The 23,235-nt window shown below is 37.6% G+C and overlaps 1 protein-coding gene across 2 annotated transcripts in view; it reads right to left on the bottom strand.

The window, feature by feature from the left end:
* The window catches only part of EXOC2 (exocyst complex component 2), a 134,793-nt gene that overhangs the window by 2,572 nt on the left and 108,986 nt on the right, over window positions 1–23,235 (bottom strand). For both annotated transcript variants that reach the window (XM_072853194.1, XM_072853193.1), the window contains exons 24-27: window positions 9,093–9,148; window positions 5,785–5,907; window positions 3,406–3,467; window positions 1,598–1,657 (exon numbers count right to left, since the gene is read on the bottom strand). In XM_072853194.1, coding sequence (XP_072709295.1) covers window positions 1,598–1,657; window positions 3,406–3,467; window positions 5,785–5,907; window positions 9,093–9,148 — 301 coding nt within the window. The remainder of the gene's footprint in view (window positions 1–1,597; window positions 1,658–3,405; window positions 3,468–5,784; window positions 5,908–9,092; window positions 9,149–23,235) is intronic.

Below are 23,235 nucleotides of genomic sequence, written 5' to 3'. Positions count from 1 at the left end.
GTATTTATTATAATCCACAAACTACAGGTATAGGACCAAGGGTGTTGATGGCTCTGTTGTAGGAGATATTTATTGTAACAATGGAGATGCATTATGGAGTTTTACAGTCTTGCCTGTGTGTTTTATTTTCCCCGTATTCTAGGGAAGAATGTGCTCTCCAAACTTTTTGCTCTGTTTCAAAAACAAGCTAGATAGGGCAGACATGTATCACCTCAACTTTTTGGCAAGCTGTGATTATTGAACAGCCAGTAACAGAAGAAACTATACGGTTAAAAACACCCAAACAAACCCAAAACAACAACTTGAACCACAAAATCAGTATCTGCTTCCTCAGCAGGTCCTCTGGAAGATGACTATGGCCACATTCATTATTTAGTATCATAGTAATGACTGTGAATGAACAGAAATGAACAGCTCTAAATCAGTGCACAAATGTGTGTTATTTTACACAAATACGTGTAGGTTACAATCAGTTGCCTGGAATGATGACAACTGTGGTGTAACAACCTGTGAAACAGAACAAGTTTTGCACTGTCTGGGGCTCAGAACTCCGAGACAGATGTAAAAATTATGCAGTTCTTGATTGTCATCTGTCCCATGAAGGTCAAATGCTTGTGACTAAATGAAGAAAAAAAAATTCTACAGGTGTTTCGGAAACTCTGAGTTGAAAGAACTCTCCTTACTCAAAACTGATTCCTATCTTTAATAAAGCATAAGAGCTAAGCAAGGCAAGGAGGTATCTTTAGACTTCTTGTGGCTAGTGAGGAGTAGGTTTGAATATACAGACAAAGGACATCTGAAGAAGGCACAGTCTGCAGATCACGGGCTGCACAAACAGTCTCTTCATGTGTCTACAAAATATTCTAAATTGTGACTGTTAAGTGCAAACTGATTTGATGCAGTTCAGTTCCTGAAAGTACCGTAATACCAATCTCAAGTTCAAAACACCTATACTTATACTAATATACTCATTACAAATCCATCTTAGTTCTACCATACTACTCTTTATTAAGCTATGCCTGTAAAACAGACTACCAATACTAGGTTGGATGCAGCAAAGCAGCTTGATTGTCAAAGGTTGCTACAGTGGGGAAGAAGGAACCCAAAACTACTCCTCCTGATGTTAAGAACGAACCACAGACCCTTCTTACTTGTTTTTAAAATTAAACAGGCCAGTTTTGAGAGTTCCCCATATATCAGCTAGCAAATGCTTGAACTTCATTCCTTGGCCAGTTTTTGTATTGCTGCTAAATTCTGTAAGACAAGACAACTGACCTCACAGAAACTTTAAGATTAAGAAGGAAGGCTAAAATAGACTGAAATTACAAAATAAATACAAAGCTACATTGAACTGATAAGACTAGGACGGGCAAGAGGGTTATGCCACACAACCATCGGCTCTTCTGTGTAATTTAATAGGGTATGATGAACAAGGACTTAGCTTATTCTTAACTCTGTCCAAAGAGGCTTCTGCTCTGTAATTCAGAAGCGTCAAATACGGTGAACATTAACCCTCTTATAACAAAGTTCTGATACAAGAGTAAAAAGCAATGGCTCCAGAGACCAGAAAGGAGACAAGAAGGTGCATTATACTCACTTTTTGTCAGTTCCACTTGAGAGCTGAGGCAAGGCTTCCAAAGCTTGCTTAAAGCTCGAGCTGCAAGGAAAACAAAAATACTCATATTCCACTGGTACAAGTCTCAGCATTCAGTTTCTCTCTATAAATTCCATGGAGAGATGATATATTTTATCCATTCTCATTTCAATAAATTGAGACCTGACATTCATGTGCAAATTGAACATAAAGTGGTCATGGGTTCAAGCAGGTCTCTTGACACTCCTAATGTGATGTATACCATACATCAACAGCAAATGTTAAATCAGCAGCTGATTTAAGACTGTGCTTGACATCCTGGACTCTTCAAGAATTACAGATAGTTGCCAGCCTGCCTTCTGCCTCAAACTAAGTGACCATCAGAGTATGAAGCACAGATAAAACATTGATTTAGGTTGGAATAATTTAGGTTGGAAGGGACCTCTGGAGGTCTTCAGGTCCAACCCCCCTCTCAAAGTAGGGCCAGCTTCGAGGTTAGAGGAGGTTTCTTGGGGCATTATCCAGTCAAGTTTTGAGTAACTCCAAAGATGGGGTTTCCACCCCTCTCTGGGCAACAGATGTGGAACAGAAGTGCAAGGAACAATGCAGGACCTGCACAGATAGGTACAATCTTGTCAGCAAAAGATTAATATATGGTGACTTGTTGCAACTACTACTAGTGACAAGTCCAGGAATAAAAAGGCATCTAGGAAGCTCCAGCTTCCAGGGTTCACTGTGCTTTGCCCCTATGCTGATTAGAGACAAAACCATTTCCATTTTATCCAATTTGAGCCAGTGCTAAGTAGTTTTCACTTAGAGGTCTTCATCACTATCAGACACTCAGAATAGGGAAGCAAGTCTTTTGAAACAGAATGCAGTGACACCATAGGACAGTACCTGTGACACTATGAAGACACATTAGGCCCTCAAGCCCTGCAATGTCTCCTACAAAACGTTGATTAGGTAAGATGACCAAATTGCTATCTGTGGGAATATGTAATGCCAATCCTAACAGAAGCATAGGTAATTAAAATAATGAATGAACCTGCCCATATCCAATCCCCAACATAATCACCTAGAAATTTAAATCAATCAACTTTACCCAAAACTGCTGACAGCTATCATAGTCTGTTTTTACATGCCTTGACTGCATCAACCACTGATGCTGCTAATGCTTTTCTTTGTCCCTTTATACTAACGCGTGAGTGTGTCCCACACTATATATCTTTGGTCTTGCAACTCACTGAGAAATGATAAATTGCTGAAAGCCTTTTGAAGACTTTCATTCTAAGAGACAGTGTGAAGCTGAATTCACTTTCCCTGATTAGGTGTGTGGAGAAGGAGTAGGGTATTGTACAAGCTTGTGGAGAGCCCTAATTCTCCATATCCCTATAAGAGGATCCTGCCAGTGTCCGGTTCTGTAGCCTCTCTGATGCATCTGGCAGGTTCTTTGCCGTGTGCTTTATGAGATTGCTGTGAAAAACTGCATAAAACTCATCAACACTGCTTTTGTCTTGTTTTAGCAACATTTTCCTCAGCAGCTGTACTGCTGTTAAGAAGTTTTACTTTTTTTTTTTAGTGGCAAATACTAGTTTGTGTCTAAAAATTCAAGTAAAAATAAACAAAAAAAGTAATTATTTTCTTTCAACTGATAAAACCTTGCTAGTAATCAGTTTTTTGTATATTTACCTAGTATATCACATATTCTATTAGAAGCAAAATTTCTTAATCCTTAATTTACATTATGTACTTTTGCATGTTTACCAAGGATTCCATTACATTGAAAAAACAGACATTACAGCACATCTTACTTGCTTTCAGGTGTTAGGTATATGGCCACAGTATCTCTCAATGCACAGATTTCAAGTCTTGCCTAAAGACAGAAATACAAATATTGAAACAATGACACAATGTCCTTTCATCAAGTGAATACCAGTATCCCAAAAGGCAAATATTATTGCACACTGCAGTTGTAAGCAGCCTTCGCTTTTAACAGTTTGTTTCCTGTATTTTTGGTTGCCACGCTGCTATGTCAGGAGACTGCTAAAAGGAACAGTTTCATACTTTTGATTCAAGTCAAACTGTTTCTACGGTCACTATGTAGCAGTCTAAAAACATTGGTTTGTCTCTCAGTAACAGTAATAAATCTTCAATTCTGTTCCATTCCTCCTGTACTGTGATAGAAAGACAGAAGGATGCTACCTTAATTTGTCTCTTTTTTTTTTTTTTTTTTTAAATTTAATTAAATACAGTGAGCTTAACTTCTCACAGCATGGCTTGGCCAGGGAGGAACAAAACAAAAGAGCACAAAAATCTGTCAATACACATTTTATTCTTGGTTTTCCTGTTTAATTTATTTTTTTCCATCAGATGAAGTAGAATGGTTGTGCTCTGCTTCTTGTCTGTCACCTGGTGGGCACACAAGTTTGGGGATTCTACTCCTGCACTGTACTGTGTGTCTCGGTATTGATTTTCACCTAGGCAAACTATGGTGGAGAACAAACTCAAAGAATAAACAAATTCCATAGATCGTCCTTTAGTGTTTGAAAAGCAATCATTATCATCACAGGTTTTGGATGAAACAAATATTCTGCATGTGATCAATACTTTAAGTCATTTCATTAAAAAATATAAAGTGAACTTCATCCAAATTAATGTTCCATTCTTGTTCATCATTAAGATAAAATTTAATCCAGTTAGCCATCACAGAAACTGATCTACATTTAGACCCAACTAATATGACATTAATCTTCCAAAACAAAACTTTTTATAATGCAACACAGACATCTAATTCCAGTTCTAATGAAAAGCTTTGGCTTTTAGGTCTTCCCCTCATCTCTCCCCTAGGCAGGAAGCCAGCTGAGATTTACACTTTTTTAGTGCCAGAACTTACTGGCACAAAATACGACATAGCCACCCACCAATTTTATACTCACAGGAAATGCTTTTCTCACCACAGAATGTTTCACCTCTTTTTGTATGGTGCTCCAAGCTGAACAGCCTTGGACTTTTTTAAGTCCTACATGTAACATACTGGAGTCTTTCCTACATTTTAGAAGGTAGCAGTACCATGGGGAAGTGTCACATTCTCAAGTACCACAGCCTAAATAAACATGGTGGAAGGGCAAACCCTGCAAAACTGTGGGTCATGAGATGTGGGAATACAGATTCAGGCTTCGCTTCGGAAATGGGTATTTTTTGATCAGTCTGACCAGGCACAGATCACACTCACACCGCTGCTGTATGCCAGACAGGATTTTCTATGTTCAGAGGAATAGAAAATGACCATGAGTGACAAATTTACAGAAGGAAGAGAAAATCCTTTCAATTATGGGTTTAGGCAGCAAGTTTATAAGATGGTTTGTCTAGTCAAGCAAAAATGATATACAGGTAGCTTTGTTGCTACTCATTGATTTGGTTTTAAATAGGCAATCTTATTTGGCTGCAATCTTCCTACATTAATTCTCTGTCCAATGCAATTACTACCAGCAAGTGGAAAATAAGGCTTGCAATTGGATAATTATTTTCCCATCATGATGCAAGAATGCTGTCATGTGCAATGAAAATTGGGAATTTGCTCTTCCTGCTTGTTACAGCCATAGCAATCACTGACTCAAAGGGATCTTTTTAAAAAAGATTTTTTCTTAGAGTCCTTTAAAACTTATCCAATGGTAAGTACAATTACCAGTCCAGCCATAAATGAAGCAGGCAGTGTAAGAGTATCTCTTCTACCCATGCTGCAACAAAGCGCTAATGTAGAAATAGTATAACAGACAAGTGACTAGTTTTGCAAAGACTTGCAAGATCCTACTGTGTCATATTTTCAAGATTTTAAAATCTCAAAATATCACAAAATTGTTTTTTCTTTTACACTAGTTTTTTGATGACAGGCCAAAACCAGTATTTAACAACATTTGAAACAGATACCATTACGATGCTTTTTATCTCATAGGATATAGGTAACCTTTTATGCACTCAGACACAAAGACAACACTAAAATATAGTCAAACCCAAGAACCAGTATCCCAAAGGGTATTAATCCATAAATCTGAAATAGGTTGTACAGTAATCCTTTTTATCTCCTTGCTTTCACTGCTACAATAAATCCAACAAATACACAGATTATACCTCTTTCTTTTATTCTCAGTTTTCTAGATTCAGATGTTTGACAGTACAAAGTATTCAGGTACCTGTAAAGCTCCATTTTTGCTGAAGGATGAAACACATTGCATCAGTCGACTCAGTTCTTCAGAGACTGCTTCTATAACCCTTGACATTACCCGAGGAACTAAGTCTTTGGAAATGGTAAACACCTGATTTTTATGAAAGAGGAATCATAAGCACAATACCTACATTAACAGAAATATTTTCTACAGTAACATTTCAGTAAAAAGCATTAAACATTTTGATTGAAAGGACCACTTCATTTTTATCAATGGACAAAAAAATTTCAAAGCAACTGGAATATGAAGGATTTCTTTTGATGCTTGTCCTGTGCTTTGACAAATCACCTCTGTTAACAGCAATGTTAGCTACATATGTGATAATGACAACTTTCTTGCAAAGCCTAAAAGCAGCTAGACTTCAAAATATGTGCTCTCTCAGCTGATGGATGCAGGTAGTCGGGTGGTTGTACATAGACTGCTGTTTTGTAGGTAGCACCTTTAATTCAGAGTTGCGTGACTGACCCAATTACACATTCAGCCATTTTTTACCCATGTAATTTTGCTATTTCTTCTAGAATCCTTTATATTTGACCACTGTCAAATGGCTAGAGTCTTTACGCTCTGTGGCAGAGATAAGCCTTTGAAAGTTTGAGAGTATGGCGGTGTAATGGATTTTCATTTAGATTCTTCCACCACTGCCATTTATTAGTTCCCTTGCAAAAACATTACACCTTACTGGTTTTTCCATGCATCAAGACCATCTTTTTAAGTGCTTATTTGTACAACTTTTTAAAGTGGTACTTGGATCCTCTGTTTGAGGTTCAGAATAGCAACTGCAACACAACAGCACAACAGTCACACAAAATTAAACATTAGATCTATGCCTGAAGGAAAGCATGAAGAAACGAATCTTCCTTAAAGGGAGCTTTAAGGAAGTGAGAAATTGTTGGTGAATTAAAAATAGAAAAAAAAAAGTATGAATTTTCTACACAGAATTGGGGAAAATGCAGGCCAAGAGGTTGGAATATAGGAGGAAGTGAGATTATAGGTTAGACAGACCAAACTTGTGTCAAGACTTAAAGGTGATGATAAAGCTGCATTAAAACTGCACAGGACTGGGGGAGAAGATGACACAAGGAACTGAAGATGATGTCACTGGAGCGGTGCAAGAAGAAAAATGAACTGCATAGAGTTTTTAAACACTTCCCTCCACGATTTCTGCTTTAAAGTGATCTAAAAAATTTAGTGGAATGATTTTTTGCTAGAATACCTTTGCTTTATGTGAAGTTTAGATCTCATGTCTGACAAGGAAATGTAGTAATTGACAGAGGATATTCATACACATGTGTAAAAGTAAACTAAGGGGGGGGGGGGAGAATGCAAGATTCCTACAAAGTTTTCAGTGATTTAAGTAATGAATTATGTATCAGGGATCTCATAAAGCTGACCATTCCAAAAGGCAGGTCTGCACCATAAGCTAAGTACACTGACCACATATGTATCAGCTATCAGCTGTTATAATTGCTAATTCAAACACGCAGCCTGTTTTAACTGTTTTGACCCACAAAAGCTAAGTAAATGACATACTTAGCTGTACGGTAAGAAAAAAAAAACAACCAGTAACAATTTGGGAAGGGGTCATCTTATTCAGTAGCAAATATTGCTGAGCAATTCAACACAAACATACCAGGAACACACCCAAAAATCTTCTACTGAGAAGAGAATATTTGTACCCACAACGAGCACTCTTGAAGTTACTATACAGAATCCAGGAAAAAAAATTTCTCAGCAATGGTGAATCATCACAAATTTGCAATAAGAAGCCCTTATTTTGATTTCAGTTAAATTTGAATTCAAAGGTAGAGAAACAATTTTCTTTCCACTTCAGTCCATGCTTGCTGTTCAGCTGATGGTTAATTTTTGCTGTTTCAAACTACAGAAACCTGCAGCCTTGCTAACTAAACTTAAATTTGACCCAGCTTACAGAATTTCACCAGAAAACAGTGGAGATGGGAGTTTCATCTTGACACATGTTTTCATATTTATGTAATATTTCACATATAGAAATTTATGAGGCAACACTATTTGGGCCAAAATCAGTATCGGTCTCAATGAAGTCAGCAAGGCAGTGCACCTTTCTGCTGTAGCATTTTAACGACTATGCATGTTTACAGGATTAGCTCAATAAGTCAAATATGCCTTTGAATTTTTTAAAGCCTCTCATTTTCATTTTTATTAATTTCTACTACACTGAAAAACAACATTAAAAATGAATGTCACGTTGGTATGTATTTTTGGTGTTGCTTATTCCCTCATTTGGAAGCATTTGGTAAAATCAGCAACGCTTCTGTGAAAACTGCTATAAGTAAATACTGAAATTGAATAAAAAATATTGCAAGTGATATTTAAAGTTTCTGAAATATTTTAATTTATATGAATCCTTGTAATTTGAGGAGGAATAAAATAAACAAAAACCTCAAGTGAATCTCATCAGATTTTAATTAGATGGAAAAGGTAGAGCAGCTATACTTGTGGTATTTCGAAAGGGAAGAGTGATATTACTACCAATACTTATACCAGGAGCAATAGTAATCTGGTAACAGTCTTGATGATTAGAAGGAAGGAATATGTAGAACAGAGGCTGTAATTTTAAGGACTACAGAAAATTTCTGCATGTTATCACAAAAGGCCAAATAACTGCAGCTCTGCAAGCATATTATTTTAATAATAATATTTTAGTTTTAATATGCACTCCCTATCATAAGCCATTACCTCTCTAAGTATTTCAAACACAATTTATGCTGTATAGAGACTATAAAACTTTCTGGGTTTAGATTTCCACTTTTTATCCTATGTACAAGAATGACATATATTGCCTTTTCACTTTGAGTGGCATATGTTGAACATTTCTTCCAAAGTGAAGCACAAGCTCATTTTCATATGTTGTGGAAAGTAAAGTTAATCAGAGAAAGTTAGCATCATATCTATCTATACATCTCTCTATATATTTAATCTGCATGAAAAGGGAAGAATTGAGCTTTAGACTTTGGCTTTCCTCTTCATCAGACAGTGGAAACAAAAAGGTGTAATGGAGTGTTACTGAGGATAAACAGGAACTGTTCATCTCCTTCTGCCATTAAAAAAAGTTAGCAGTTGCCTACTTGGTTGGCTAAACTTAACCCAAAGCACCGACATCTATAATGAAGATACTTCAACAGAGCTACAATTTTCAGGGGTGATGAAAGCCAGGATTTACCACGTACACATTCAGCGACGTACACTGAAATTATTCATATGAATGTAAGCATGAAACAATGTGAAGTTTTTCTCACCTCTGCATGCACAGCAATGATATTCACTAATGCTTCTTTCAAATAGTTTCTGACACCTGGAACAAAACAAACAAGATAATTAATTACTTTCATTCTGTTGTCTCAACAAAGCAATAACATTCTACTGTTCAATACTGTACTTTTTATTTTCATTCTTTTACTAGCACTTTTGCAATCAGAGGCAGAAAGAGAAAGTTCCATAGCCACACCACCAGTCTATTTCCTTTTTCAAATCAAATGGAGAAAGGCACATTTCCTTACAGCAAAAGGTTAAAAAAGCCAGCAGGTTCCTGTTTCAGTATTCTTCTTCTCTGGCAATCCAATTTCACCAACTTTGCAATTTAATAAAAACCTAGCATTATTAAAAAATAAATTCTGGATGTCTTGCTAGAATACATATACCATGGCACAGAACATGCACTACAGCTCGATAAGTTCTAAAGAAACAGAGAAGACAAGGGTTTTTCTTTGTACAACAGTCTTCAAGATCTTACTACTTTATCAGCTTCTCTGACTGCAAATTATTATTATAGATAGAAATAGCAAAGACTCTTGTTTCCCTGAAAGCGGTTCAGAAGATATTACTCATGGCAGTTTATAGGAGATGTCATGCCTTAGTAGAAATTTCCTCCTGGGGAGGGTGGAGAAGTCAAATATGCATTTTATTTACCAAGCATATGAAATGTTTGTCAATTTATACTAAAAAGGAAATTCTAAATAGAAGGATATCCAGCAGGGTACGCTTTAGTTTGGACAGGCTCTTAGTCCCCTATGCTGCTGTAATTCTGGAGTAACTTCCCAGACCTGGACTCCAGTTGTCTAAGAGCTAAAATAGGCAGAAATCTAAAATTGTCCCATTTGCTTTTCTGGGCACTTCACTTTGTAGGCAAAGGCAAATTAGAAAGCATTTAACTCATTAAAGTACGCATAAATGTTGGAAGTGCAACACAAAGTAATGAGAGAGAGTTACCGATCCACGTGACCTCAACTTCTGATTTCAATTACTCTAGCATGAATCAGAGAAAGTGCAATGACCCCATCACTCTCTTTGGTATATTCAATCAACAGTAAAAGATGAGAATCATGGACAAAGACTGGTGAGACCACACAGCTCAGAGATCACAATGTGATTAAGGCTGCTGTTATAAAAATTACAAAGTGAACCTTTAATCAGTTCATCTTACTTGCTCCACCTTTCCTCAGATAACACCGATGCAGCAACTTAATCCTGCTAGAAAAATAGCTTTAAAAGGAGTTACCTGAGATCAACAAAATGAGTTATTCTATGGGAGAATAGAGTCATGTCTCACAATTGCCATCTCAGTTGTGCTCATTTTTTTTAACCACTGGTCCCACAGGTCGCCTCAAGATCTCGCTTCAAGGATACACTTGTTCTTTCTTACTTAGACAATTATGGACAAACATTTTTATAAGAGTATGACAAAAGGATGACGGGACCCCCCTTGCATGAGGTATGAACACTTTCATTGCCTGCACCTACACTGTGCAACGTTATGCAGCCTGGAGTTTAGATCGGAGGGTGCTTTCTGGAGGGCACCATGGGTCCCCTGTGGGAAGTGGGGGTGCTTGGGCGAAAGTGAACGGAGAGATGTTGAACAGTGACTCTTGTTCCAATGTGCAATCAGGATGTAGATGAGCTCTGCACCCAGGCCCATGAATAAAGATAGCCTCCGTTTCAAAAGTTCATAGCAGAGATGCAAATGTCAAAGAAAATTTTACTGCTCTCGCTAAAAGCGGTTTGGTTTCTGAACGCACAAAAGAATCAAGACCTTTTTAGAAGGAATGTTCTATTTTCACTCTGGAAGAGATGTAAATAACTGAAAAAGGTGAAGAAATACAAGCCTTTCCCCGCACATTCCAACACATCTCTAATGCCTTTTCTCACTGTCTTTACTCTTTTCCTTGAAAAATCTCAGTCACTCTTTCCATTTAAACTAAACCAACAAGTCAAACAGCATAGTATACTACGTTGCAAGCTTATAATTTCTTGTCATCTTAGTGATTTTTTGCAACAACGAAGGAAGGGAGGGAGCAATAGAGCAATACCAGAAATTTTATGAAACTGACTTCTTTTTTCTCCTCCCCTGTAACCTGCAAAACAAAGTAAGAATGCTACATGCCACTACTTGAACCACACCAAAAGATCACAGGTATATGTGGAAATGCAACACCCCCTTCCTTTTTCCTCTCTGCTGTTTTCCTTCTTCTACTTCACTCTGCCCCAGTTTAAATCCTCTGCAGGCTTCATATCACAGAGGACAAAATTTGTATCACATCCCACAAGCAAATGCAACTTGACCAGGCACCGAACGGTGGTATGCAAATCACATCAAGAGGTACAGGGTGAATTTGGGAGCTGGTTTGCAGTTAACCTCAGGGTGCAAAGTGTTGATTTTGGTCTGCAAACCCATGCGGTATTCAGCTTTTGGCTGCCTACCAGCCTCATCTTGTGACAGTAGGGTCTTTCATGTGGAAACAGTGTGTTTTTACTTTTGCACAAATGCTGCCCAAGATTAAGACTTTGACAGTCTCCCTTCTCTATGGATACCTCAGCACCACCAGAGCACATTCATTAGTCAATCAAAGTTTCCTTCCTGAACTAAGCAGCATTTCTTTGCCCCACCTGATTGATCTCTAATGAAGCATCTCACTCAAACCCTTGTGCAGCTGGGGAGCCATAATGAAAGTACAGAGAGGGGGCTGCTATGTCAAAGAGAGAGGGCAGGTGTGTGTCCTGCAGAGAGGAGGCCAGCTGGCTGAGCTGGGAAGAAGTGTTATCAAGGAGGCAAGTGAAAAGCTGGAATGTATAGAGACCAAAGTGGGTGGGTTGTGTAAGAGGGTGATGTGGTTCCAAGGAAGAATCCTCATTTCCCACCCATCCCACCTAAGCTCCTGAGGTAGCATGCCTCTTCTCATGCATTCATGCAACTTGGCTCAGGATAGGAGCTGCTAATTCTGTCTGCTGCTGCTGAGAGCACCCAAATTAAACAACTTTTGACTGTGCTAGTAAAAGTTGCTTATCAACTATGTCTGCGGAAACCTTCCATAACTTATTTCTTAAAGAGTCAGTCACTAAGTTACTGTAACCAGGTACCATTAATTTCTACAGGCATGAAATACTAATGTCAGCAACATTAGCACCACGTGTTAAATACCATTGTCTGGTGGTGCACAGCTAGGATATAAAATGGTCATTTATGTCTTCTAACTGAAGAATTCAGAATGAATTGACTAAATGCAATTGAGATGGAACCTATGGTAAAAATGAAGTGACAGTAGCTTAGTATTGCATATTGCTAGCCCATCCCAGCTGTACGATAAAATTGTTAACTTAAACCTCAGTGAAAGGGCATAAGCAGACATATTTTATCTTGCATCCTTGTACCATGTACAAGGACAAATGGGTGAACTGAGAGCTTAGAGAAGATTATTTCTTGCAACCCCAGTAGCACTAATTAGGTGTTCCTGACCTTTCACAGCAGGTCCAGTCCTGCTACGACTGCAAGATCAGGGGGCTCAGCACAAGCTCAAGTATTTCCTCAGTTTCTTAGACAGGTTTTGCAATTTAAGAGCAGATAATTCAGCACAAACTGTGCAAAGCTATGCAGTTTAGAGACAGTCTGTGTATATGAAACTGTAGTTGCCTTAATTGCAGCATCTAATAGTCTAAAAGACCTTGTCTTGGTAAGCTAAACAAACCAAAGATGGAAAGAAAATGCAATTGCACTCCAAAAATGCCAGTAAGTGGAACCAGACAGGGAGAGAAGGGAGAGCTAGCTAAGCTGAAGAACAATACTGGCACAAGAAAGAAAGGTATAAATGAACTGACCATCGGTAAACTTAAGCTGGAAATTAAAGGTAACTGTGTAACAGGCTTGCTCTGACTATGCTATTAAATATGTGGTGTTGTGACAAACATTGCTGTCAGGGAATCAGTTTCCTATCATGAATAGAGCATAAGCAGAAAGGGTATTTACCCCCAGCCCTTCTTTTTTTCTTATTAGTGAAGGATTTTCATTTTTGCATGTGGAGACAAAGCCAAACATATCTGAATGTCAGGACCTGCAGGCGTAGTTAATAACGGCACTATATTTTGAAAAATTACAATTAAAAAATATCCAATTTCTGATTTATATCACTGCACTGTTTGTGGCAGGCTTTGTTGAAGCAAAGCATTACTTTTCTGGACTATGATTCACTGGAAATACAAGCAGTGGCATCCAACTGTGAATTTGTTGTGAAATTCATTTCGAAATGAAAAAATTCTGTCTAGAATAGAACTTTTGTGCAGCTTTCTCTACGACTGTTCAGCAGCCCACGCAATTACAGTTTTTGGGACACCATGCTGCCAGTCCTATTATACAGCACTGAAAGCTAATGCACCATTAACTGTAGGTTGCAACTATTAGGCTAATCAAGTGAAACATAACATTCTTGAGTCTAAAATACCTCTTATTTAGCATATTGAAGCACAAATACAATGCCTTTCCATAGCTTCTGACAGAAATGTGTTAAAGAAAGTCTCAACAAACCCTTGCAATTTCTCTCAGGAAAATGTTATTATTCTGTTACAGCATAAATGCATTCCACTCCCCCTCTATTCTTAACACCAAAGGCTCTGACTTGCTGGAATTCTAGCTGCCACTAACAAAACCCCAGTACTGCTCTAAAGAAAAATGGATGGGAAGACTTAAGACATAAAAATGAAGGACAGTTTCAGCCATCAACTATCATAATGGCTGACAGACTTTAAAATAGAACCTTCCAATTTTGGGCCCTCCACTGTACTTTGTACTGGTGGAACATCTAACAAGATTATCCATTAAATTTAATCTCCAGTTTACATCACTTTTTTTTTTTAACAAATTAAATCTGTCAGAAAGTCTACATTTACAAGCAATTTTAACAATACTGTAAAGCGGTAGCAAGGATGACTGTGTGAACTATGGGAAAAGCAGAAGGGAAAAAGATTTGTGGTTCTGAGGAGTAACAGAAACTAAACTCTAGCTTGCCAGTGCAGGAGTCATTCAGGAGATCTTCAGATGGCGTAGTGCAACAGTTGTCCCACATGTAGTTCTCAGAGCTATGTTTCCCCCAGGTACTTAGATGACAGCGTTCTACTATGAAACCTCCAAAGTGACTGAATAAGCATGCAAAAGCTGGAACTGCAATACCATATGCGTAATTTTAAGACACAGAGAGGTTACAAAAACTTGCATGCACAAATAGAGCAAAAGTTGCACACACGGTAAAACTGAACTCATCAGGTTGCTGCTTCTGTGCCAGAAGCCAAATCAGGTCTTCAAATCTTCCCAGTCCTTCTAGAGTAACTTGATAGAGAGAGAGGATATGAGCATTATTTTTTACGTCTTCCGCAGACTCAAGAGTTCAAAGAATGAACTGAAGTTCAGCTAGGACAACTGAAACACAGGAAATTTTAACCCAGGCAGCTTGGGTTCGACATACTTTAACTCTTGTGAGATTGGAACCTCACTTGAGATGGACAACTGGGAAGCTAACCTTGCCGCTGCCTCTCACTGAACAAGCCTTTCAGCTTGCCTGTTGTGCAAAAAGGAGGAGGGGAGGATAAAAGCACATAATTGTTTAGAAAAAGCAAGTGGTGTCAGCAGGTACCTCTGCTCATTGGCAGTAAACCACACCAGATGTGAGGATGAGAGGCTATGACGGGGTCAAAAGAAAAAAGTTCTGAGGCAAATTCACAGTCAAATAAGAATCAGGCAGGAATACTAAAAGCTGCTGCTCTTCTGTGGAGGAGTTAGAAAAGCCATCCACAGGAAGTTCTACAGTTTGACAGCTGTCACTCAATTCTGGCTTTTTTTTTTTTTTTTTGAAAAGCAAAGAAAGAGAAGGATTCACCAAAGAGGAATGAATGATTCTTTGCACGTTGACCAAGCTACCAGTCCTGTTTCAAGACTGAGTTGATTGGCTTATTAGAAACCTAAGCTCTGAGGGACTGAAACAGAAATGAGTCTTGGGTAGGCACAGAGCCACCAATTTAGGAAACAACAGAGAGCATTCTGGCCTCTGTAGGAGGCCAGTACTTGCATGGGCAAGCAACTGCTGCTGGTGGTAGCAATGTTTCTTAGCCCCTCTGAAAAGAGAGCACTAAATTTGTTGGCCTTGAGGCTTGAACATGACTTGGTAGAGCTAGGAAAATTGATGCCTGGGAGTCTGAAATTTCAAATTTTAAACCCATCCAATTGTATGCAATATTTTTACAATTTATTGTTTTGTTTGGTGAATTATGCCAGTAACAGTCAATCAGTCTGAAAACTTTTTTTGCCTGATTACTTTTCAATAAAAACTTTCCTCAAAAATAACAAACAGAGTTTGGTGATCCAAAGAGATTAACATTTTTCATACCTAGCTGCACAGCACTGATACTTGACTGTTCCTGGATGTTTCATTTGCTTATGCTGACAGAGAATTTAGGAATAATAACCCATAAAGGAGGATAAATGGAAAAAAATTATGATTTCAACTGCTCTGTTCTAAGGAAGGCACCTGCTTTTTAAATTATTTGATATATGTTCTTTACAATTACATTACACCCATTGCTAGATTTAACTGAATCGATACTGGAAACGTTCATCTCCAAGCTTCAGATATATAGTACCAAACTTTACAGCAAGTCACACGCAAAGTGTTTTGAACTGTATGTCAGTTAAGCTCCTGCAGCTCTTCTCTAAGTTTTTAATCTGCTATATGAAACTGCTGGAAAAAAACTGCACACATCTACTGCAAGTCGTTAATCAGTGCTGTGTAGTGCACATTAAAAAAGAAACTAATGAATGGTATCCACAAAGCCATGTAACTTCTTTAAACAGTCTGATTTTAACTGTTAAATTTCCTCTAGGTTCTGGCTGCATCACAGCTGAAGCAATAGCAATATTTAACAACTGCTTTAACTACAATTATTCTAGCATGATTTCCAGTGTGGTCAGGACATTTTTTTCCTCCGTGAAACTCATGTTACAAAAGCAGTACTATGGGCTAGCAGGATACCCTGTGGGATGGCAGTCTATTATTTGTATCTCTGCAGCTCTTGGAAAGGCAGACTGTGCTATGCAATACACTAAGTGAGCACCGTCCTGCCCCGTGCAGCCTACCTGGGGATTTCAAGGTTAGATGGATGCCTCCTGACAAGCCAAGTTGCCCGGCTGCCCGACACATACCGCAGAATTTCACTTTTCAATCTAACCTAACCCATAACTTCCGACTAAAATCAACTAATCTCTTTTTGAAAACTAAAAATACAAACAGGTAAGAATGGGTGGGAGGGGGAAGAGGCACTAAAAAGTGAAACATTGTCTGAGGTTGCAGCAGGTCAGTAGCATAGTCAGCGCTGTCTGCATGCAGAAGTTGCTAGAAGAATTTAAAAAAAAAAATCTGTGTAGACATGCCTTGGTACACAAATGTTAATTTAAGAGATCTACAGAATATCTCTAGGCTTCCCATACTTACAGATGGCTGCCTGACACCTCCCAGAGCATGACAAAGCTCTATCTATCAACTATCTTATCCCAAGAAATGAACAAGACTAAAAGTGAAAATTAAAATGAACACCAAAATATTTTTATTTTTAGTATGCAGCATTCCAAATAAACATGATTTATAATATACCTTACTTGTAAAATATTTCATAGACTCAGGCTACAGAACTGTGAAGTATGGAGAGCAAAATTATTTTACATTATGTTGGTATTGTGAAGATATTTGGAATAAATTTATTGACTCCTTCAGAGCACTTAACTGGGATTAGAAAAAAATATACAAGCAATTTGGATTTAGAATTAAGCGCCCAGGATAACATGAAAGAAGAGGGTGGCATCTGCGACCCATGAGGACCAAGAGCATGCCTGAGGCTACATGAAATGCATTTGAATCAAGGTGTTGTTCCCCAAAACTATTTAGAAATCTAATATTTATAATCAGGGAAAATGTAATGTGATTGACAGTCTAACTCAAATGTAGGTATTAAATGAAATAATTAAAATTCCATTATGAATGAAAACTTTGCACATTTCTAGAACAAACTGTATTTGGCTCATTAGAAAATGCCCTATATTATTTAATGTTTCTCAAAAATAATTTTAAAAGATAGCCACTATTTCCAATTACTACAGTGAAGGCAATAGCTCATTTAGAAAATAGTATTTTAATTTCCAAGAAGCCTATACCTTTCAAGATAGTCTCCCAACCGTGGAATAGACAGAAACCTAACTTGTTTGCAGACACAAGCCTTTCATGAACTACAGCACTGGTACAGGAGTATGTCATGCTGTTTTACTGAAGTGTCCCCACCCACACAGTGATATCATCTAACCTGACACCCCGCAGATGTTTAAAAAAAAAAAGTAAAAAAAAAAAGTAGAGATGTGACTTGGAATTTCCCCATGGACATAACAAAGCAGCTCACCTCTACTCTTTACAACAGCACACAGGTTTCTCCCTTCAAAGACGGTTGATAGGAAATCAGCATCAAATACCGGTACTATTAGTGGCCTGTTTTCTAAATTAAGGTAGCTAGACAAGCCTGTTTGTTTCTTCCTAATTACTAAAAATGTATTTGCTATCACACTTTGTTTGCCCTGGATAAAAACATTTTTAGAAAACTGTTTGTAGGATGCTAAGAGCAGAACACTTCTATCTGGCAGTAGCTCTAAAAATAGAACAACTCTACCAGGTCATATAACCTTTACCACCACTTAAGCTGCTTTACTTACTTATTATATTCCCTACTTGTTTTAACTCACAAATCATTTTCAAATTGATTTTAAAAAAAGCTAATAATTAGTAGCTGTCAAAAACCAAATAACGAGCCATGCAAAGAATGGCTTTCATTTAGTTATTGCTTCTGCAAAGAAAGAAATATGGACAGCACCTCTTAGAGAACTAAATGGACATCATCATGTTCAGTAAGTTCCTTACTTCACACTAAGATGTATGCAGTCTGATTAATAACACTATTTTTACTACCTCCAAACATGATTATACATATCTTAAAAAATATGTGCATAGTATATTAACAAATAAACATGGCCCCATGTAAAAGAAAGGGTAAAGTTGGAGGAAAGTAATTACTTAAAACTAATCTAGAATGGAAGACACAATTACAGTGTTCACAGACTTGTATGGATTCATATGATACACCTGAACCAACTGAAAAGTCATACAACTGCTCCGGTGTTATTAAAGCAGAAAAACCCACTTACAGACAGTGACTCCAGAACCTCATTTGAATTTAACCAAGAATGTAAAACTTTTCTCTAGGCCACTTCCTGCTATTGCTGGAAACATTCCCTCCTTTAAAGAGAGCTGGATTTCAAGGTACTGTACTTAGTGTTGTTTTGAGAGTACATTCAGAAGAAAATGTGAACGTGTAGGCAAACTGGAAACTCTCTGGAGAGATTACCCACTTGTTTAACCACATTTCCTGTTTTTTAACCCGTTTGTCCTAAGTCAGTCCTTAGACTACTGACAAAAATAGATACAAGTGTGCTATAAATAGCTCATTAGCAGGTCTTTCTTGGTAAAACTGAAAATGTTTTGATAAATCTATTGTTCTTACTAGCTCCATACTAATTAAACTGTGAATCAGATTAATGTTTCCTTGAAATTCTTCTCTGCATAGCTCATGGTAATTATAAATACACAGTGCCTTAGGAATCAGAGAAAAAGTCATAAGAACTAATAGTGACCTAAAAAATAGCTATCGATAATTTAAATTTAATGAAGAAATTACTGGTAATCTATCTGGGAAAGTGCTTTTACAAAGCGCAGTTCTGAAGCAAGGGAGGACAGAGCCTGGTCAGTGAGAGTCAGAACCTAGCTAAATATTTTGAGATCTGAAGGCCAGAGTGCTACATCTTTGAATTAGCTGCCTTGATCTTATTTTCAGCCATGACACTATGTTGATGTACCACTGTGACTGTCACTGGAAGGACCTGACACAAGTAGCCACAAAATTACTTTCCAAAAACGTTAAACATGAAGGCTTTCAAGACTTATGTTACTTGTAGTTTTTGAACTATTTTAATTCAAGCAATAGAAATTATGTAATGATGTTGAAAGAACCTGAAAGTTTCTGTGTTTCAGCTGGCTTGGAGCAGCAAGAGCTCTAAAGACTGCCAATACTGTGATTAATACCTTTGTCTATGCATGAACTTCAGTCTACAAGAGGAGAACATGAAAAGAGAATAATACTGATTCTGTGCCCTTGTGCGTAGCCCAAACTAAGATGTCTTAAAGAAGCTGCTGAGGCTGTTCTGAACTTTCTGCTACTCCATCAAACCTGCCAGAAGGATCTGAGGGACAGCTGAAGAAGTCTGCAATCCAAATACTTGCTGCTTTCTGATATTTACCACACATTAAAATCCACTGCTTCTTGGGACAGAATATAATCTGCTTTATCATTAAGAAGATAAGGAGCAAAACATGTAAAGGCCAAAGACTACAACAGGAAATGCGAAGCCCAGTAGTGCTTCACTTGGGAAGAAGAGATGTTTGCTAGCATCTAGTACTTCAAAGATGTGCAGGTAGCTGAAGGCCAATTTGATATGTACGCATTTTATCAGGAGAGCTTTGTTAAGAGATGGATTTACTTTCATTTCTTCCACCAAACACAGTAACAGAAAGCGTAAAGGGCCTTTTACCAACCCAGACCTGAAGGTCACGAGCACAGGACGCTACATACCATACTGAGAATTGAACCATAAAGACTCTCAAATTACTTGAATTATTGCAGAATAAGCCAAATTTCAACCTGTTAATCTGGTAACAAGAAATGTAAATGGCAAAAGAAAAAGAAATCAAAACCCTCTAAACCAAACAAAAAGCCTATGCACTAATGTAAAAAAATACCTACTTCGGAGCTTACGGCCATCCATACCTCTTCATCTAAGCATACACAGGTATCAGCTCACCCAAATCACCACTTGTAAACAAATGCATCAATGACCCTTAGCTGAGCCCAGTACTTGAGATATATGACCCACAGAAACTTGTTAATACTTAAATGACAACAAAAAGACAACATTGTCTGGCACAGTTACAGCCATTAAACGGTGCTCTACATGCACAGTCGCCTCATAAACGTGTGGCTGTAACCCATGAATGCAAACTTGAGACAGAATAAGAATACAAACACTTAACAGCCAACAGTGTGCTGCCCTACAGATTTAGCAGCACTTAAAAAAACCTTACCGTTTCTACTTCAGTATTAACAGTGCTGTGGTTGTTGAGTCTTTTTGATTGAATTTAAGTGGCTATACATGTTTGACTTAAGGGGAAACCCAACAGTATCAAATAATCACAACTATCAGATATTTAAAGTAGCTGGTTTGAGGTAGATGAAAAAAATTTGCACTACGAGAACAGACATTTCACCCAACTACAACATAATATATACTGTCCAAACCAAAACCATTGTTCTCTCTGAGTGGGGAAAAATAGGTTCTGCAGAATGAAATTTATGTGTGAGATTCTTAAGTATAACAAACCCTCCTTCTTGATTTGAAAATTAATACATTTAAGCATGCCTCAGTACTACCTGAACTTTTTCTACGAGCAATCCATTGGCTGTAGGATGGCTTCCTAAGCAAATACTGCTTCATTGTCCCCAAGGAAAATGTCTTACATTTTTAACAAATCCTGTCCTTCTGCCCCCCCATCATTTTCAGCATATAATAGTCATAGCATTATGTATATAAGTTCTATTATCACTAAATTTCCACTAAGAACAATTTTAATGCTGAAGGCTTTTCTTTTGTTAAAGCAGAAAGTGTTAGTAACTAACATGTAAGGTGTTGAAAAATTAACAGGGCATGTGTCCCTGGTATGACTAGGTTCCCACTGATTTTAGCAGTTTGTAAGGGAGGATTGAGATCCTTCTGCGTATATCCAGGATATTTGGCAGAGTAGGAACTTAATGGCTGTTTTCTGGCTGCAGAACATTCTTAAGTTTCCAATGTCTGTGAGCAAGAGAAACACTAAGGCAAGACACAATATTGCATGTAGAAGGGGACAGACTGCTTAGTATATATATACACATATTTGATGTATATTGGACATATTTTCAAAAAAGCCATTTGCATCAACAGTTTTCTCATTAAATAAAAGCTAGAGCATGCTGACCAAGAAACTGCTCTGCTGCTCCAAAGCTCTCTTTGGTTTTTTTTAGATTTCAAAAAAAATAGAGAAACTGTGGAGCAGAGCAGCTGGTAGACATACTACAGTATCATCATCTTGTAAAACTAGTACCTTTGTTCTTCTGAAGCCTGGTACTCCTAACATTTCCAGTACTGTACCCCATTTGTCATTTACCTAAAGCATTTTCCAAATTCTTCACGAGTGAGCCACTTGTGAAGGGGTACAACTGGTTTCTTTTTTCCTAAGTTTGACATAAGGCTTCCAAAAGCCTGAGTGTGATAATTTATCATATTTGGCGGTCCTTGCCAATCCCAGGCACATCTCTCACTTTACAGATGTGCAGGCTAATAATGCCCAGTCACACATCCAGTGGTGTCAGTGGGGGTTGAAGTCAGCAACACAGACTAACCCCTTCACACTGCCACCAGATATCCCGATACAGGAAGATTTATGTAATGGCAAGAAGCATAAATTTAAAAAGATTTGTTTCACAGATGGAAGAGGGTAGCTATATGCACCATAAAGATACAGAATGACCAATTCAATGGGAAAAGCAAGTCACTTCTTTAATTGTATGGTATACTAAAAATCAACATCTCTATCAAAACTAAGAACAGTTGAATCCAAAAATCTCAAGCAGTATTCCCTTTCATTAACACAAACCAAGCATAGTCTTCAAGAATATTCATTTATTTCTTTCAAACACATCATTTTTAAGGCACCCTGAAGGTGTCCTTTCATGATTTTATAAAACCTAAAATTATTAAAACCTTTCAAAACACAGACTCACTCAGGAAACTGTGTGTTCTTCTCATAATTCCTGAAGTCACTGGTACTGTAATAATAGCCTGTCATATGCAAAATGACAGCAATTTCATAAATGAAGAATAGGCTTAGAGATATACTATGTTTATGAATTTACTTTGGTTGTCACTCAAATATTATTATTATAAGAAACGAGAAAACTGAAGCCAACCGATCCAAAAGAGACCAGTTTCACAAAGAAAGCATTTGGAACAATACAGACACTAATAATTTTACTGTCCAGTTATGTCCTGCATCTGTCTAACCTTCAAGCTACAGCAAAAACCTTAGTCACCAGTGATACACATCCTGTGTTTATTACAGTGACTTAAGACAAATACACCTTGGTAAGTAAAAGAAAAAGTCAAACATGGCAAAAGGAAGTAGAGTATGGACTTTTAAAAAGAGATTTTTTTTTAAGAAAATTTAAAAGTGGTGCTTTGAGCAAAAAGATTACTAGCAGCAATAAGATACACAATTTTCCTGTCTTTTATGGTATAGCTTTGTTAGTACAATTAATGATTTTTCTTTTTTAAAGTTGCTACTTCTATTGAGTTATATCAGAAGTACAACGGTAACAAGCAGGCAGCACAGTTATTATATAAAAAACCCAATACTTTTGGAACCTGATTCTGCAAAGGTCTGTGAACATTCTTAACTCAAAAAATGCAAGCAGTCAGTTACCACACTGAAAGAAACCACAGGACTGGCTGTTAATATTTTTACATACTTTCTTCCAAATTGCTTTGTGTACCATTTGTGGATACATGGAATTTTTATTTGTCCTTAGTAACTAAATTCAGCAAATTGGCAACCAAATCAAAGCCAAGGTATTAGCTTACAAGTAAACACTAAGAGGTAGCAGTATTTTGATGGCACGGTGGAAGTACCAAGTTATGGGAAAGATCTGACCGAAGACAGGGACCTTGGTTACAGATGTGGTAGATTCTTTGGAAGATGTAGTAGGAAGGTCGTGCTCTGCTTCATTTCACCAAATTCTCAAATTTGAGTTCTATGGTAAAATCTAGTTTCTTTTTCACAGACTTGGTAACTTGCAATGACCTTGAAGAGGTAGTCATTGTTTTGACTTTCAGCTAGTCCTTACTTCTACCAATGTACGTATTTAAAACTGCACCATGTACTGCAG

This window comes from Ciconia boyciana, chromosome 2 (assembly GCF_034638445.1).
Source record: "Ciconia boyciana chromosome 2, ASM3463844v1, whole genome shotgun sequence".
In the NCBI taxonomy this organism is placed as follows: domain Eukaryota; kingdom Metazoa; phylum Chordata; class Aves; order Ciconiiformes; family Ciconiidae; genus Ciconia; species Ciconia boyciana.
The sequence above is the reverse complement of the archived record's forward strand: the minus strand, read 5'-3'. Positions and strand labels throughout refer to the sequence as shown.